The sequence below is a fragment of the Ammospiza caudacuta genome, chromosome 2 (genome assembly GCF_027887145.1).
Source record: "Ammospiza caudacuta isolate bAmmCau1 chromosome 2, bAmmCau1.pri, whole genome shotgun sequence".
Classification (NCBI taxonomy): Eukaryota; Metazoa; Chordata; class Aves; order Passeriformes; family Passerellidae; genus Ammospiza; species Ammospiza caudacuta.
In genome coordinates, this window is record NC_080594.1 from 6,671,867 (window position 1) to 6,690,649 (window position 18,783).

General features: G+C 37.1%; 1 protein-coding gene across 3 annotated transcripts in view; it reads right to left on the reverse strand.

Annotated features, from left to right (window-relative positions):
* The window catches only part of CADM2 (cell adhesion molecule 2), a 569,374-nt gene that overhangs the window by 102,727 nt on the left and 447,864 nt on the right, over positions 1-18,783 (reverse strand). For all 3 annotated transcript variants that reach the window (XM_058825123.1, XM_058825124.1, XM_058825122.1), the window contains 2 exons: positions 7,075-7,227; positions 4,401-4,538 (listed from right to left, as the gene is read on the reverse strand). In XM_058825123.1, the coding sequence (XP_058681106.1) occupies positions 4,401-4,538; positions 7,075-7,227 (291 nt within the window). The remainder of the gene's footprint in view (positions 1-4,400; positions 4,539-7,074; positions 7,228-18,783) is intronic.

Here is an 18,783-nt window from a genome sequence, read left to right on the forward strand (position 1 = left end):
ATGTGATATTGTTCCCAGAGTTAGGTTTCCATATTTAATAACAGGCACCTATATAGGTAACATTCTGCTTATAAGTAATGTGCACATCCCTTTGCTTACTGACTTTAGGTGGTGGACAGAAGGCCTGAAAACATCAACAACTTCAATTTCATAGAAAAACTGTGGCTTTTTAATCCTTTAGAAAAACAAAAGCAGGTAATTTCCTAAACTGATGTTGAGAAGCCCCTCTCTAGTTATTTATTGTGTGAAAGAATTCAACTCAGAATTAACTTCCTCTGCAAAAAGGGCAGTGATAAGATTCTACAAACTGTTAGAATCCTCACCAACAGAATTTTTTAGCTTGTCCTCCTTTACCAGCTGTATTTGCTTAGATGTTTCTTCATGGCAAATGAAGGTGTGATTGTAATATGTTCCAACTGAGTGCAAATCCAACTGGATGTAAGAATGGTGGAGATCAGCTACTGGGTACATACCATCACTCAGGAAATTTTACAGAATTTTTAAATATGTCAGTTGTAGCCTACTGTCTCATGTTTTCTTGCTGCTCCTTTCTCTCCAAAATATTCCCTTGAAGAAAAAGTTGAAAAGAAATCCAGTACACAAGCATTTTGTGTGGGAAGCACTGTAATGGAAGAGGCTGAAGGGATACAGCTTTATAAAGGAGGACCTATTGGTGTTAGGACATGTTGAATATAAGTGCGCAGAGTGCCCTTGCAGGGCTGAAAGCTAAAACCCACTGCCATGCATGAGTAAAAGCACAGCCAGAAAGTCAGGGAAAGTGATCTTTGTCTCTTTGGCACATGCATGGCTACACTGAGAGTACCAGGCCCAGTTTTGGGCTTTCTGAAGAAAAAATGTACTACAAACCTGTTGAAAAACACTGTGGTTGGTGGAGCTGTACAAGGGCATCTTAAGAAAGTTGCTATTATCTAACCTGAGGAAGAGAAGACTAAAACCAGATCAAACTGTTCCTTTAAAGTACATAAATTATGGCCATAGAGAAAAAAAGCCAGAATGCCCTCAGAGGAGTACAACAAAAGCTCATGGGCAACAAACACAAGTTACACCTAGACAAATCTGGATTATGTATCATTAAATACCTACAAATAATGAAAACACTAAACAAGAGGGCTTTAGAATGCTGAAAAATCTAGCCCAGACAGAAATGTTGCTATGGAATCTCTGTCCTGGGAGACCTTTCAAACCTGAGTTGGAGAAGACCTTTAGCCACTTGATTTAACCTTGGAAGAGATGTTGGGCCAAATGAAACCTGGGGATCAGCTTCAGGCTCACTTCCATGACTTTCAGACAGGTGCACATACAGATATGGCTGTATCAACTAACACAGGGTTATATCTCATAAGTGTAGAGGTTTGATAGGGAAAAGAATAAATGGAAATGATGGAATGTGCTCATCCATTGCTCATTGCTATTTATAAAAGCGCATACCTATAACACATAGAAATACTCATCTTTTAAAAAGACAGTTTTTCTGGTTTTACATGGCAGATAGAATTATTGTTTACATTTAAACTCAAGTTCTGACATGAAATGGCCTTATTATCAAAAAATTAAAAAATCATCTTTGCTTTAGAGGGATCTCAAGACAATGATCAGTGTCTCTCTGAAATCTTTGTGTATAAATTAAAGAAATTTACTCAGATTATCTTAACCTTGCAACAAGAGTTGCAACAAAATGAACTTATTTAGTTTTAAATTCTAGTCTACCTAGGAAAAGAAAAAAAAAAAAGGAAATCCATTTAAAATATTCCTGAAGCTGAAGAAAAATTATTTATATAATTTTGTTGAAAGAGAATGTAACAGATTTTGTTGGAAAAGATAGGTAATTTCAAAATGAAAAATTAGAATTTAGCTTCTCTGGTATTTTTTTTCTTAATAACTTTCCAGAAATGTCACCAGAATGCTAAACTGCAGATCCCTTTGTTAAATTGGTGCATATATGAGTGACAGTACAGTAAACTAAAAGGTGTGGCACCCAGTGCTTCACATTCAGTCTCCCTCATTACTAACACTTACTTTATCAAACACTATTCCCTTATCAGATGATGATTCCTTTTTTGAGTCATAGCAATGGAGCTACAATTTTAGAGTGGCTTTTTCCCCTTTGGTGCAACTCTGATCTCAGTGCATCATTTATATTCGTTTGCAGCATGTATAAAACAGTGGAACACAATTGGATTTACTGGTGCTAGACAGACGAACTTCTAACCTTTAATGTCAGCTGCATTAGCATATCATTTCATATCTATTTTCTCAGATTTATCATTTCACCTTTTGCACTGCACAAAGCTAATGTAACTTCTGCTGATGCCACTGCAGACTGGTTAGGTTATTTTATTTCTAACCTTTGAGAAATGGCAATGTGCTCTTCAGAAGACCTAGAAAACTGAACTGAAATGAATGTGCTCAGTACTTTCCTCCTATTTCTGGTTGTCAGGGTTTTCTTCCCCTTTACTGTTCTTTTTCATACTCCTTTCATATTCCTTTCTTCCCCATCCTGTTTTGGTTTTGTGTGTTTTTGGTTTTTTTTAATCCTTTTAGGAACACTTCAAAAAAATAATGAGTCAAATAGTTAAACAGTCAAATCAACAAATTGCTTGCTGGCTTCAATTACTTGTCAGCTGAAGGAAATGCAAAGGTATTACATCATATTTTAAACCATAATTTTTAAAATAACATATTTTCAAATTTCAAATACCATATTTTTAAATAACATGTTTTCAATATGGCCTTGCTGTTAGGCCAACTGTATCAGTGTTTATTTTATAGTATTGACATGGCTTGGAGTTATTTCCAATCTTAACATGCCTTTAATATGTATATTCATCATGCCATCTTTTCTGGAGGACACAGTCTCTGCTATGCCATAGCATAGATTGTGTCTTAGCTGTGCTGTTTAATTCTTCTTTTTACTTGCTTTGATAAGATGTTCTATGTCTTTCATCAATTTCCTCAAATTTCCCAATACTGAAAAGAATACTAATTATTCTCTGTTTACTCATTTTCTATCTTTGTTAGACATTTCAAATTATTCCAGACTAAAATGCTTGTTCCTTTCAATACTATTCTCATTTTCATTAGAAATGTAAGAACACCTATAGAATGAACAGGATTCTTTAGGCAATCATCTACAATCTCCTTTATTCACCAATTTTATACCAGAGCTCTGCTTTTACACATTGAACTTGGAAGAGAATAGGAAGGGAAGATTAATGTTCTGTAATTAACACCGTAACTTTGCTTGAGGCAGTTTATTGAGCTAATGAAATCCAAAATATAAGACAAATTAGATAAATGAAGGGTGGTTTTTTGTTTGTTTTTGTTTTTTAAAGCTGCAAAGAAAAGATGGATTTTGAATAATTTATTCATCTGGTCTTACAGCAGAATGAATAGAGATGACATGAATAAATGCCAATACCTCATCCTTTTTATCCATTTACTTTATAATAGGCACTTCAACTGGCTTGGAGGTGTGACAGCCTTCTGCATTAGGAATCTCTCTTCACTCACTCATTCACCAATGAGCATTTAAAAGTATTCCATCATTTTTAAGAATATGGAGTAGAAAACTGAGCTCTAAGCAAAGAACATACCAAGTGAAAGAGAAGATGGGAAGGAAATAAACAGCTTTTTGTATGCAGCTCATTCCTAGCTCGCTGCATCCTTGAAGGCAAAGCCTTGCTGTCAGCTTTGGTTTTAGTCACTCAATGGCTTTTCAGTTACAGCAGACTTTGCCCAACTCCCCCCAGCCCCTGTGAAGTTTTCCTGATCCCCTTTAAAGTCCATTTTCTCCTCCTCCTCCTCTCTGCAGACTGTCAGCATCCTTGCCTCAGCTGGAGATTCCAAGTTTCCCATCTGAGATTTCCTCATTGGCTACATCCTGCTCTCCCTCACCAGAGCAGGCTCCATAGCTCCCCTACGGGAAGTGCATTCTCCTGTCTGCTCCAGGTGGTTCTGCCTCACCTGGTCACATTTTTTAGGGGAGTGTAACCTAAATCTGGGAATTAACTAAATCAGACATACCCCATGCTGGAATGGCATAAGAGAAATGAAAAGGGGAAATATCAGGGATGAGTGGTCTGACTGTGATAATAATCCAGAAAACATTTCTCTATGAAGCCTCACAGTTGAGTTTATTATGCTGCATTTAGTTCTGAGCAATCGAAGACACCAGTTTTTACTACTTGAAAAAACAATAAAAAGATGGTTATATGACCACTACAGTAAATTACAATCAATTCTTCATCTATGCACTATCCCCTACTCATTTCATGACCAATGGGAGCAACTTTACAAAGTCAGATTAAAAAAAAATACAATTCTACAGAATGGATAATTTTGAAAATTGGATCAAATGACACCAAAATCCTTTTAAATACCTTTAACTTCTTTGTCGTTCTTGAACCATCTGATATCAGCTGCTGGCTTACTACCAGATGTCTTGCAAGTGAGCTGCATCCTCTCTCCCTCCATAACTGGTGAGGTAAATCCAGTAATTTGTGGCTTCTCAGGAACACCTAACAAGCAAACAAGCAAAATGTCTCTGATAGCATCAGCTGCTGCCACAAATGCACGACCAACTTAAAGATCACTTCTTCACATGCTCTAAATTCTGGAAACAGATAATTAATTCCCTGTGCCTTGTCAGTTAAACCTTTTTCCTGCCGGAAATTATCCATCAATCTGACTGATAGTTGATTCTAAATAAATAAAGAATGCAGGAATGACCTAATTTTCTAGAGAAACAGATTGCATTTTAATAAATACCTATCTCTGTATATTCTGCATGCAGGTCTAGTCTGATTTGTTACAATATTTAAACTGCTCAGCACAGCAAGCAGGATGACAAAGCACATTAGAAGCGCAGCTGTGAAAATTAAACATTAAACTGGCAACAAAGCTGAACTGACCTAAGTTGAAAACAGATATTTACACCTAAATAATGAAGACTTTAATAAAGAAAAAACAGGGAAAAGGGAGGGTAAAAATAAATACTGGAGTCACTTTATCTTCAGAGAAAAAATCAAAATACCAAGAGGTATAATCACAGCTCCACCGACTGTGGAGGGTCCTCTGCTGTATACAAGTTCTTCAGAGCAGATCATATGATATGGACATACCATACACATAATATTCAACATGGAAATTGCTGGTTTTTAATGAACCATGGAAGAGATAAAAGCAAAACAAAACAAAACCCAAATCAAACAAACAAACAAGAACAAAAAAGAAAACAAAGAAAATTGGGAAAGTTTTGATCACTGCATGCATGCATAAATCCATTTAACTTAGGAAGACACAAGAATAACTTACTTTAAAGTAATACTGATGACAGTAATTTAAAAATCTCCAAAAATGTCAGTTATATCTTGCAGCTACATTGCTTTGGTGCATTCACATTTGTGGCAAGATAAAGGGCTCAGTCACAATAATTGATCCCATGCCCTGTATTTATAAATTCAGTTTTTCTACATCTCTTTTACAAAATGACAGATTATGTACATAAAAGCAAAGCAGCATCACCTATTGCATAGTATATCTTTTTAATAAACCTAGTCCTCTCTTTCAGGACAGAAAAATGGAGTCTACTACAATACCTTGCCACTTAAATTTTTCTAATTGAAAGCAGAGCAGTCAATAAAGAGATTATTAGTACATAAAAGGATAGTTTATCTGATTAAAAGATGCAATACAATTCAGTGGCAAAGATCCCCTTCTCTGGCAGAAAATATTTTAGGAGTTTAAAAGGTTCCTTTGAAATAGGAAATTACAAATACAAAATGAAAAAAGGCAGGAATCCTAAACTGTGCAGTTTTCTCTCTTGGAAGGTAAGTAATGATGTTGGGAAAACTTCATGAAACTCTCCCCTAAAATGAAGGTAAACCTTAAAGGACTGTTAAGGATCAAGCTACTTTTATTAATAAATATTGGCTAGATATTTTGGGGGTTTTCTTGTCTTTGTAACACCTTTCTATGTCTTTCTGCCATTTAAAAGGTCAAACTGATGCACTCCTCAATTGTTTAGATCATGAAATGCCTCTCTACAGAAAGAAGATTAGACACAGGCAGTTGCTATTCCAGAATATTTTGCTTTGAGTGGGTACTTTTTTGTCCTTAATGGCAAACTTGTGAAGATTTCTGGAAAATAGTCTCACAGGGACTGAAAGGGAGATGTATTTCATATCCTAAGCACAAAACCAATTCCCTGGCTGTATTAATGTGAATATTACTGCCACAGAGAATATCTTACATTAGTTCTATTAAATTCAACTGTCTGCCCATCCACATATAAAAATAAAGCAAAAAGAGAGAAAGAGTCATGTTCAGGGACAGAAAAAAGGAAAAAAGAATAAAAATCAATCTCTAAAATCATATAGCCTCTTAGGTTCGCAGGTGTGTTTTAGTGAACTATAGCAATTTTGGCTGATTGGGCTACTGACATTCATAGAATCACATAAAGCTTCAAGCAGAAACTTTATTTCCTGGGCATCTCTTGAAATCTATTGCTTTTCTATGTGTATCTATAACCTTTGGGGAAAACAGCAGAGCACTTAGAGGATCAAGCATAAAAGAAGCGGCAAACCCAGTGAAAATTTGCACTTTATAGACCAAAAAAAAAAAAAAAGAGAAAGGAGAATGAACCAAAAAAATGCACAGCTAAGGAAAAATGATAAAGCTCTAAAGCCTGTTTTTTGATTTCATGCTTTCTGATTTTCTCCCCTTTGCCCCATCCAATAGATTGTCAGGAGATGAACACATGCACCTTCTGTGCACTGGTGGTGCTTGGGATGTAGAGGTTATGTCCATTTTATGGAGCACTCGTTCCGTGGTGTTTGTGTGCTCCCTAACTCATTATCCTGCCACGCTGCAAACAGTAAGAGCCATGTTATTTTTCAGCCCAGCAATATGAAACAATAAACATCAGGGGAAACCAGATCAGACGCTTACATTTACCTTCTGCCAAGCCTTAGAAAAGTTCATTCTTATCATAATTTGCCAGAGCCTGAGGAGTTTAACACTTGCTTCTTTGTGCTTGGCTCGGTGTGTGCTTACCGAGGACGGTGAGGAAAGCCTTGGAAGTTTTGACAGGCATGGTGAACAAGGAGCAGGTGTACTGCCCTTCGTCCGACAGGGACACGTCGCTGACACTGATGCTCAGCTCGTGCCACGACGCTCGCACCAGCTCGATTCTGTTGTCCCTCAGAGCTGAAAAACAACAATAACAACAAAAAATCGACATTAACGTTGGATCCAGCATGTGAACAAAGCGTGGGGTGTTGTACAAGAGGCTCCATGAAGGTTCCTAGAGAAACCAGGCCCTAGAACACAGGGGTGTGGACACAGTTGTCTTTGCAGAGCAGTTTGTCTTCTCTGTGAAATAAAGTGCAAGAGTTGAGCAAGATTTTGAGGGGTGTATTGAATGATTTTTAACATACATAAACTACAGGACTTGAGTTAACTCCAGCCTTCCTCTAAAAATCCCAACAACTTTGATTTCTGCCCCCCCGACAGCCTTGTTCAGTGCCTAAAATAAATCCTTTCCAAAACCAGCCTGCTTTCACGTATTTACACATGTTGAAAATCCTGTATCTAGCCCTGTATAGTTTGTCTACAGATTTTTCCCATGTTCATTACTACTAATATTGAACTGGACTATCAGATTTCTAAAATTCTGTAAATAATTATTTATTTTTACCAATAGACTGGAAATTCCACTTATACACGCATATGTAGTACATTTAACAAGTTGAGGTAATTGAATGTAGTGGCTTTCCATTTTTGATTATGAATAAAAATATGATCTCTTCTGTTTGCATGGAAGCAATGAGGGAGAAGGAGAATGTAGGTTCACTTAAATTCAAAAGGTCACTTTAGTTAATGATTTAAAATTTAAAGTATTTTATAGCCTATACTCAGATTAACCTCCATTTCCTATTGAAAAACTGTCAAAACATTCCCAAACATTCTATTTTTCTGCAGCAAAATTGCTTCAGGAATCTGCAGATATTATCCAAGCCTTTTCACAGCATAGAAATACTAATATCATAAGTGAACAAACACTGTAATTCTCCTAAGCAAAGAATAAGAAAACCTCTGTAACTCAGGAAGTTTAGATGTATACCTCTAGATTGAAATGTCTGGCCTGATAGTGTGTGAAACTTCAGTGAGTCTGTTTTTACAGCAAACCTCTGCAAGTCAAAAGCAAAATGGGACTATGGTGTTTGTCAAGACAGTTGCACCTGTATTTGTGAGAAGAACAAAGGTGTTTAAGTCCCTAATGCTGTTCTCTCTCACTTCTTTCTAAAGTCTCAAAAGACTCTTAGATTTGTCTAGTTTACCTTTTCTAGTGATTAAAAAAAAAAAAAAAAAAAGAGTTTGACTGTGGTTCTTTTTCTACTAAACCTAGACGTTCCTGCCGAATTGCCGTCCAAGTTGATCCAGGTAGATTTACATCAAAATAAGATACAGTGAAGATTCAGCAAAAGCATCACTTGAATTTGTATTCTTCTAAGACTGCCATTTAAGTTTGTTCTCACAAGAAAATCTGAGCAGAATTTGCTGATTATTTCAGGGTAGGCCAGCTAAAGCTCAGCTGCTTCTTCTGCAGGGTCTGAGGACTGAAAGGTGGCAGCTTAACCATGCCTAACATAAAGGCAGGCAATGAACTTCTTCAAGGCACATCAAAGAGACTGAGGTTGTGTGTAATGGACACATCTCAAACAGAATTGAGATGTCATATGGCCAGCCACAACAAGAAAAAAATCCCACAATTATTTATTTTATAATATCAAGTCTATGTAATGATGAAAAGAGGAGCAACCTTAAAGGAAAAAACAAGCAAACCAGAAGTCACAAAATGCAAAGCTGACAGAACAGCTGAGAACACCAGCTCAGAAAAACAAAAAAGCATATAAAGAAAGCATCTACCAACCCTAAACAGCAGCAAAGCTGATCATTGTGGCTTTAGCAGCCTAAACTCCTCACAACAGTGAAGCTGCTGCTATCTTTGACCAAGTAGATGGGGACTCAGAATTCCTTTCTCAGCTTGTCAATTCTAGTCAGATGCAAATGAGCAGACATAAGAATTATTGCTTATTTCAAATTAGTGACTTTCCCCCCCCAAAAAAAAAAGATTCAAATTTTTCCAAATGGTTTGATCACCACACCTGTTTATATAATTTGGCAACAGCAGAAAAAATGGAAAAACAAAACAAACAAACACACCAAAACCAAAAAGCATCTCAGTGATCCATAATTTGGAAGTGGCATTTTTTTTTCCTTCCTGTAATCCAAAATTATTTAAAAAATAATGTACTATAGCATCTTACATGGTATTTTTCTTTGTTATAATTTTCAGTTGTTACTGCCTTGTGATAAAGATTTTATGTATTTGTTGAAATATTTTCCTACAGATGGGACAATGTGTAGAATTTCATGCCCTGAGAAGAACAGTTATGAATTCCACTACAGCACAACTGGCCTACAGATGCCAACAGCACATCCTTTTGATCCTACAACTGAAATACAAACTGTTTCCATCAACTACATTCCTACTGCTCCCCTTCCTCACCTCTTCCCCTCCACACCTTTTTTAACCTTTGTAAAATATAAAAACCTCAGCTCAGTCAATTTTGTGGAAAGCTGGTAAAAACAACCACGGGTCAAGAGATGAGATCAGATCTTCCACGTTTCATTAAGGAGTGGATTTTTATTGAAAGAACTGCAAAAAAGTTTTGTAACAGAAATATCAACCCAGCCTTTGCAATAAATGCTGCAAAGAGCACCAACATAACACTCCTTTGCAGGAAAGCTGTTTGTCAGAAGCATTTTTGTAAGTGCTGGGTCTAAAAACAATTATCTGTTCTATCATTTTCAAATCTGAATATTTGTATGTTTCCTGTCTGTGCAGATGACAGGCAACCCAAATTTTACTGCTATGGCTTAGACAAAGTAAGCACTTACACAGAGACTTTTTAGAATCTTATTTTTAAATTGTATTCCTGTTTCTATATCCTCATCTGTTAAGAAACACACCAGTTTCTCTTCATGAAACTGATAGCTATGATGGATGCCGGAATTGGTTCGTTTCCATTTTCTGTCTTAGGTAAATTTTGCTTAGAAGGGTGATGGAAACAAGAGCAACAGTGGAGAAACCAGGGGCAATTCTAGCAACTTATGATATCCAGGCACTGTGAGTGAGTGGAGCAGGGTCTTGCTCATGGCAGAAAACCTTGCCAAGGCTGGCTGATGAAGCAAAGCAGCCCACGGAGCCTGGACAGAAGGCAGCTACTGAAAGGTACCAAGTGGCAAGCAGCTCCACCACAGTAGTTCAAATAAAGCTCCATAAAGTAAAATACAAAATGTTCCAGCACATTTAATTAGCACTTTTAACACAAAAAAGTAGAACACTGCTCTTTTGGAACCTTCTTAGAAACTCCTTTAACATTTCACTTTGTTAGAAGCTAAACAGACCCTTCTGGCCTCTTCCTGGGGATTTTAACTTGCACTGCTTAATCATTATCCTACCCATAGTTTGCATACCTACAGAGATACTAGAAAAATGATAAATAAATAAACAGAATATTTATTTGACTTCTGGGAAATACACATATGCCAAAAGCAGTAACAGAGAATACCAGCACTGGCATCACTTTGCTGGATTCTCACGCTGCAAGCTGTTTGAAAAATACAAAATGCAACAAGAAATATAATTACATAGTAAATTCCAATATGCCCTAGGTACATTACTTCAGTTTTCTGTAATTCCCAGGCACATGTGATGTAGTTAATTTGCAAGGCATGAAATAATTATGCATAAAACACTTGTTCCTAAGCAGACACACTTCATTTATTTTACCTGTCATTCTCTTTTCCTGTGGAAAAGATTTCCTTTCAGAATGTTCTCTGACACAGAAACAAACAACCTTGATAATTTGTATAGTTTAGGTAATTATGAGTAAGAGATACAGTCACATATTTCAGCTGCATTAATTAGCAATTATTGAGACTGATGACCATCACAATAATCTGGCCTCCTTGTTCACAATCAAACAAAGCTGTACTTTATTTTTAGGAAAAAATACTAATATAATGACCATATGTTACCAAAGAGAAATCCTGTAACAGGAATTATAACAGAGAGACAAAGGAACAATAGAAATTTGCCAAAATGGAAGGAAAAAAAAATCCACATTTCATACCATAAGGCAGTTGGACCTGTTGGACATCGTGGCTACACAGCAGCATCTCTAATGCCATTCCATCTGAAATGACCACATCTTTGTAGTATTTTGAGTCATATATTTGAGGAATGGGGAAAAAAAATCAAACAACAAAATCCCCAAATTCTCTAGAGGAATTTGCTGAATTTTGAGAATACTAACTTGACATATGCTGCCATCCTGGGATTCACTCAACAAAATTTTCTTCCTTATGTTGGAGCTCTTCCCTCTCTCATGGGAATAACATAACCATTAGTTGGAACGAGAAGGATTTCTGATACTCTACAGGTCACGCTAAACTCCCAGAATTCTAGTATTTATGAAACTGCAACGATCCCTCTGATTTTCAGATTACAACTTTCTGAATGCTGTACCACAATCTGAAAAAGATTTAAAGGGATTTAAACTGTTTCTGGATATACTTGAGAAGGCCTTTTTTCTTTGCTCCTAATGAACTCAATATACCAAGTTCCCCATAGGATGATCGACAGAAATTGCTTATAGCTGCGCCTCAACCACCACCACCAGAGGAAGAAAAAAGAAAGACAGAACGGGAATAAATGGAACAAACCAACCTAGTACTGATATTCTGTGCCTTCTAAACATTCATATTTCTTTTCAAAACATTCACATTTCCTTAAAAAACGAAGGGCTGATACACAGTTATTCTATTCATGCCTAACCCATCTAGTCTATACTTGCATGGTATCTGAATTCCTAAGACTTTAAAACTTCTCAGTTGTTTTTCATGTGGAAAGAAAATCCATTTCCTCCCTCTTTCATTTCCAGTCATGCAAGTTGATTACCTTCATGCAAGTACACGAGGGTGGCAGTGTGAATTTTTAGTCATCCCATGTTTTCTATTTCTACTTTGGCATGTGCTGAGGCTGTTCTTACCTCTCAGTGGAGGCAATTCTTACCTGTCCACAGCACTGCATTTGTGAAGCTATCACCTTTTTCCCCGGGGACAGAAGTCCTCAAACTGAGTCTACTTTCACTGGAAATGCTAATGGAAAAGGGAAAAGAATTAGGATTATCTATGCAACCTGTCAAATTGGCTGACATATGTGCCATTGGTGTCCTTTAAAGGTGGCATCATTTATGGGTATAATCAGTGGAAATCACATAAACTGAAGGTTGCAATACTGTGGAGGGATCTTTGGCTAATTGGCAGTGGAACCATCAGGTCAATTTGCAGATGCATGACGGCTTTTCCCCCATTAGGAAAATGATTAATAACAGAGATGAGTTCAAACAGACATTCCAAACAGTGTCTTTCACAGTTTTCAGTCACTTGGATGCTGAGAATACTCCAATATAACTGAATTTTTAAACCGATTCATGTACTTAATAAATTTGGGGCATCACTGAACTTCATATAAGGTACTAAATAAAAGTTTGGAAATTGAAAAACTATGTAAGAATCCTTGGAGATAGGTTTTACTTTCAAAGTATTTGGTGATAAAAAGGAAGAAATAATGGGATCAATAGAAATATACTTCTTCCACCTGTCTATCTTCTGTTTTATGGCGTGGCTTGCAGTCTAATAAGAAAAGACTAGACTGTTTTCAGCAGAGATACACAGCTGAAATCTTTGACTATGTTATTTAGAGAACAATGTTCAACAGCAAGCTGTTTCCTCCTTTTTAAATTTTTCAGAATTTTTGCATGTTGCATAATGCATCTGCCAAAGACATGCAGCAAACTCCCTTCATCAGGAGAGGTGCTGACAGCCTCACTAAGAGAGGCTTCTACTCTGTGCTTGCTTTGAAAAGGCCAAAGCACTGGGGACTCAGAACCTGCCTGTACAGCCTTATCTATTATTTATCAGGGCGCACAGCCTTAGATGCTTACGAGGGAAACCCAAACAGAAAGGTAATTTCTTCACTGAAACAACAACGATTCTCCATTTCCTGCAATCTGGATAAAATGAACAAGTGTTTAAGGTGACTTACAAGGACTTATGATCTTGAGCACAGCTGCTGAGCTGAGGTTTCACCAACTGTTGCCAAGTGACAAACGGAGGCCAGGATGACTACATGCCCTTCATGGATGGAGTAAAGAAAACTTTCCTGCATGGCAGATTTTCTGCACTGAGCTACCTTTTCTCTCACAGTCATGTTCTGTATTGGCTTCTTTTTCAGAGCACTCAAGAAATGTGTGCTCTGAAGAAAAATGAAATCTTGCAACATGCAAAAAGACAGGAAAAACTTGTCACCTAGGGTGTCTGTAATGCCTGTTTCTTGTATTAAAGAAGCAGTGAACTTATTTTCTTCTTGTCTTTTGAGAATCATAAGGATGATATTTATTGTCTGAGAAGGTCTGAGGCCTGACTCTCTTTCCCATAAGAAATTAAAGTTTCAAATCTTTGCAAAGCACACAGACTTTGAACTATAAAGATGCTTTACTGTTTTACTGTGTTAGAATAATATTTAACTGTACCTCCAAACAATAAAACAAAAATCACATTAGTCAGGATGAAACATTGTCTTACAAGGTCTGTTCATCTGGTTCCTTGTTCAACAGGGAATTACAAGATTTCCTATTATCCTAATGCAACTGGACATGTACCACAGCACAGTACCCTAGAAAATATTTAAAAACCATACTTCTCAAATATACAGCTGCAAAGCTTAAAACTGCAAAATGATCTGTCAAGGTTAGAGATGGACAGAATTAAAATAAATGAGATTCAATAGATAAAAGTAATTGGTAGTCTTATGTACCAAGTTGGAAATGAATGTTTTGAAAACAGTAATGCAGTAAAGGAGCCCTGAGGATTATAGAGGAAATTATTTAACTATATGTTCAAATGCAGCACCACTCTAAAAAGATGAATCCTATTCTGGGTTGTACTGATCCTTGCAATTATGATAAAAGAAAATGCTACAACATTCCAAAATAGCATACATCACACTGTGCTGTATATTGTAAATTACAGACAGAAACAGTCTCTCAGTTGGGAAGAGAATTTCTGAAGGTCTACTGATGGACTACTGCTGCAAAAATAATACTAAGAAAATGAAAATAATACAATAGAGAGCTGTAATAAGTCCACAAGTACCTAAGGAAAGACTAACAGAATTCAGAATTATTTTTTTTCTATAGGCTTCTGGTTAAATGAGACTTCACTGTGAGTGAGAAATGTTAGATAATTACTTTATTGAAGTAGAAGTGAGAAATAAATACTAATCCTCTTGCAAGCCAAAACAAAGCTTCACAGATTTCCAAGTCTCTCCTTCTGCAAAGATCAGACCAGGCAGTTTGGCCTCATGCTACTGATGTTGATACTAATCAGTGTGTTAAAGACTCCTGACCAAGGCAGAGTTAAGCTTATGTAGGTATTGAAAACTGTCTGGCCAAACAGCACAGAGCTCTACCAAGGCCATCTATGTATTTTAAAGAACATCAGTTCTGTAATACTCCTTTTCCTTGTCAAGAGACTGCTCTTCACAGTCACTGCTGGTGACCTTCATGCACTGGCTTTAGTCAGCTTTGGATGAAAGGACTCCTAAAGGACAGGGGGCACACAATAACTCAGACTTTACACTTTTAGCACTGCTGCACAACCTGGTTCTATTCCAGCCTGCCCAAATGCAATGCATTTTTTGTGTGTGTCTCCAGCTGACCATGCCTCAAGGAAACTCAATTTCCCTGACCTTGCAGATGGTGACATTACAGTTCTGCCCATTCACTAGCTAAGCTTAATGATCCCATGGCACTGGAAGATTTTTTAGTGGCATGAATAAGTGTTACTCATAGTAGAGTCATGTTTATGGTTCTGCTTCATATTCCTTGGAAAGTCAGAGTCTTCTTCTAATTTTTAAACATTGCAGTCCTGTTCAAACATATTATTTTAGCAGAAGATGGAGAGACTTTCTCACTTTTTGATGCTTTAAAAGAGATTTTTCTCTACCTGAGAACAGCTATAAGATGCCCCTGTTCTTTGTGCACTTATTGATTGGGTAGATACAGAAATGAACATCATCCCTCCTGTAGCAGATGGTTATTTTGGCTACAGATGCCAACAGAGGAATGCTCATTCTTCCTAACTACATTAAGCACTCAGGCTCCCTAAACTCCTGCTGCAGCCAGTGGAGCAAGTCATCTTCCTCCAGTGGCCAGTTAAGAACAGGTCACTGCCTTGAAAATATTACAGACCCTGGACAAAACAGGCAAGAAATCATCAATGATTGATGAATGTATCTGCAATCGACCTAGCAATTGATCCCAGTACCAATGGAGAGGATACTAATGTATACATCAATACTGAAGATATTAGTGCTGTTAGGGATGACTCACACATCTCACTAGGAGGGAATTGAAATATGGAACAAAGTATCAGGAGAGATCCAAAATGAGTCTAGTGCAATTCCAGAGAGGATTCAAGAAAGCTCTTTGATGGCTGCAACATCTTTTATGATTAGAGCCCTTAAAGTTTTATGATGTCTCTCACACAGCTGAGCAGCAGAAAATCTGACTCTCTACCACAAGAACACAGATGCTCTCTCTTTGTGGGATTTGTCTTAGTTTTCCACATGCAGATGTGCTGTGAAGGAAGCCGTTAGTGAGAAATGGTGTCAGAAACACACAATTAAAGGAATGGAGCTTCTCCCATACAAGTTGAGGCTAAGAGACTTAGGATTGTTTAGCAAGAAGATTAGAGAATCCTGGGGTTAATTCAAAAGAAAAAAATTGCCAGCAGATCTAGATTTCTAATTTTCATCCTTGTTCCTTTTCTTTGAAATCTTTCCTGATCACACACATAAATGGATCTTGCCGATCTTTGGAATAAACTGTCCTTTACTCCAGTTTTTAATCCATCTAGTCTCGTCCTCTTCTCCTCATCAATCTTTAATTGATAAAAAAACCTCTATTGTCACCTATATTAATAATATTTTTTCCTATTTTCTGTAGTAAATAATTTTATTTCCTCTGTGTGCTAGAAAGGTTCTCTGTAAGAATGAGGTCACTGGAGAAAAAAATTAAAGAATGGTCTAAACCAATTACATATAGAAAATACATCAGGAATACTGATCAGCAACTCTTTAAAAGTGAAGAGTACATCAAATTAACTTATTACTTTATAATTCCAAATATAAACTCCCAAGTACATTTTATCTGTTGCAGAAGTTCAAAAATGTAGCAATTGTAAATTTAAATTACTTTGCACTTATCAGCATCCTGAGCTGTATGAGGAAGAGAATTGCTAGCAGGTCCAAGTAGAGGAACCCTGCAGCCTCCTCAGCACTGGAGAGATCACAGCTCAAGTGTTGTGCCAATTCTGGGCTCACCCAGTGGAACAGAGCCAGGTCGTACTGGAGCAGGGCCACAAAGGCAACATCAATCATTTTGGTGGCACCTGAGTGCCATCCAAGCTTCTCTATCACTCCCCTCCTCAACTGGACGGAGGAGAGAAAATATAATGAAAGGCTCAGGATAAGGAGAGATTTAACAACAGTTACTGTCATGGGCAAAACAGAATTGACTTGGCAAAATTAATTTATTACCAATCAAATCAGAGTAAGATAATGAGAAATAAAATCAAATATTAAAACACCTATCTTCCGACCCCCCTTCTTTCCAGGCTTAGTTTTTCTCCCAGTATTCTCTTAACTCCTCTTTCCCAGCAGCACACAGGAACAGAATGGTCAGTTCATGTGATGGGTTCAGTGCTGGCTAATCACCAGTGCACTCACTAGAATGTACTTTGATTTGCTGCTGTGATATAGGATTAGGAGAAAGGTAAAGCAGGTTCACAACTTTCAAAGGCTATAAAGAAAAATTATTAACAGTAACTACAAGAAAGAGCAGTAAGAATCAGAACAAAACTTTCAGGACCTTTCTCCCCTTACACCCTTTTCCTTCCAACTGACAATGTAAAGAAACAAAACCTAAAATTTCAGTCAGTTTATCTCCTCTAAAATAGCCTTTCTTCAGTTCATTTAGGGAGAGAAGTCCCTGTCATTATTGTTATGGAGTTCATCACTCAGTGTTTGTGCTGCTGCTTCCTCCTCAGCGGGAGGGCTCCTCACACACTTCTGCTCCAGCATTGGAGAGTCCTCCACAAACTTAAAACTTCATCACAGAAAGAACTATGGCACTGTATTTTACTGCACAGGATCCAAAAAAGGTGTGAAGTCTCCAGCTTTACATACTCAAAATCTGACTGGACATGGTGTGGGGCAATCTGCCCTGCCTGATCCAGTTGGACTGCATGATCTCCAGAGATTCCTTTGAGGATTCTCTAATTTTTAGAGCTTTTATGTGTTTTATAATACTACAGAAAAATAAAACAAACAAACAAAAATTTGTCAGGCGTTACTCTCAACTTTTTGGCATTGAAATTGCTTTCATATAATTAAAAACTGGTACCCTGCAGAGTGCTCTGCTGAACTGTAATAAAGAAAACTGTTTGAGGAGTATCCATCCATAGAAATAAGTCTTACCTGCTACAGGGAAAGTGTTGACAGATTAACGTGATCAACTGTGGAATTTAGTGCTGTTCTGGGTAGGCCTTCCCACAGATATGCCTTTTTCCAGAATAAAAAAGAACTTTAAAAACATTTGATTGAATCAGTGAAAATCTTTCCAGATAGAACAATAGAAAGTGAGAAGGTGAAGGAAAGGGACCCTGATATTTGTCTGAGTACACACAGGTGAGCTCTCACATACTCCAGGGTCCTGTTCTATGGGGTTGTCATCTGGTCTGAGCTGCTTTCGGCACTTGGATGATAGCACAGGCTTGAGCTTCCCAAGAAATCTTCTGCATCAACATTGAATTACAGTATCATGGGCAGAAATAACAACCACCATTGAGTTTTGGAAGCTCTGGCAACTTAGATCTTCAAATGCCGACTTACTGAATACATTTTTGAGCCCCCTATGCTTGAATAGACAAAAATCATAATGTATTATTTTTATTTCCAAGATGTCTATTCTGAAATCAGGAAAATTAAAATTAAATCATACAGAACTGAATAAACCCTTGCTTAAAAAACTGAACTAAAAAAGAAATAAACAAACAGTAATTTTACAGAAAAATGCTCAGAGCTAATTTCTCTAGTATCTCCTACATTTTAAACTTCCTTCACAGATTAATTTTGTCTAGTTGAATCCTGGAAAATATCACCAAACATAGATTAGAATTAAACAACCTACTACCACTGCCACCAATAAAATAAAATAACATAAAATAAAATCTATAAAACTGTTCTTGCAGAGAAAACTTCAGTTCTATAAATTTAAGAATAGCAGCTGATTTAACTTCATACACAGGTGAAGGGTAATCAGAGCCATATGGATTAACACTAACTCAAAGGCACTCTAAAGTTGTATAGGAGACCATGGGGAGCTTCCTACTGTAAAATCTCCATCATGAGTTTTACACCAATAATTAGAAGAGTCTGCAACCAGGTTTATCTCTAGGGGATGAAGACAAAATTTTATCATCAATGCAAATCCATCTTCCTCATTCTGCCAGCAGAAATAAAACAATAAGTGTATTAAAGCCCAAAAAAGGGGCAAAAAATGCCTTTGT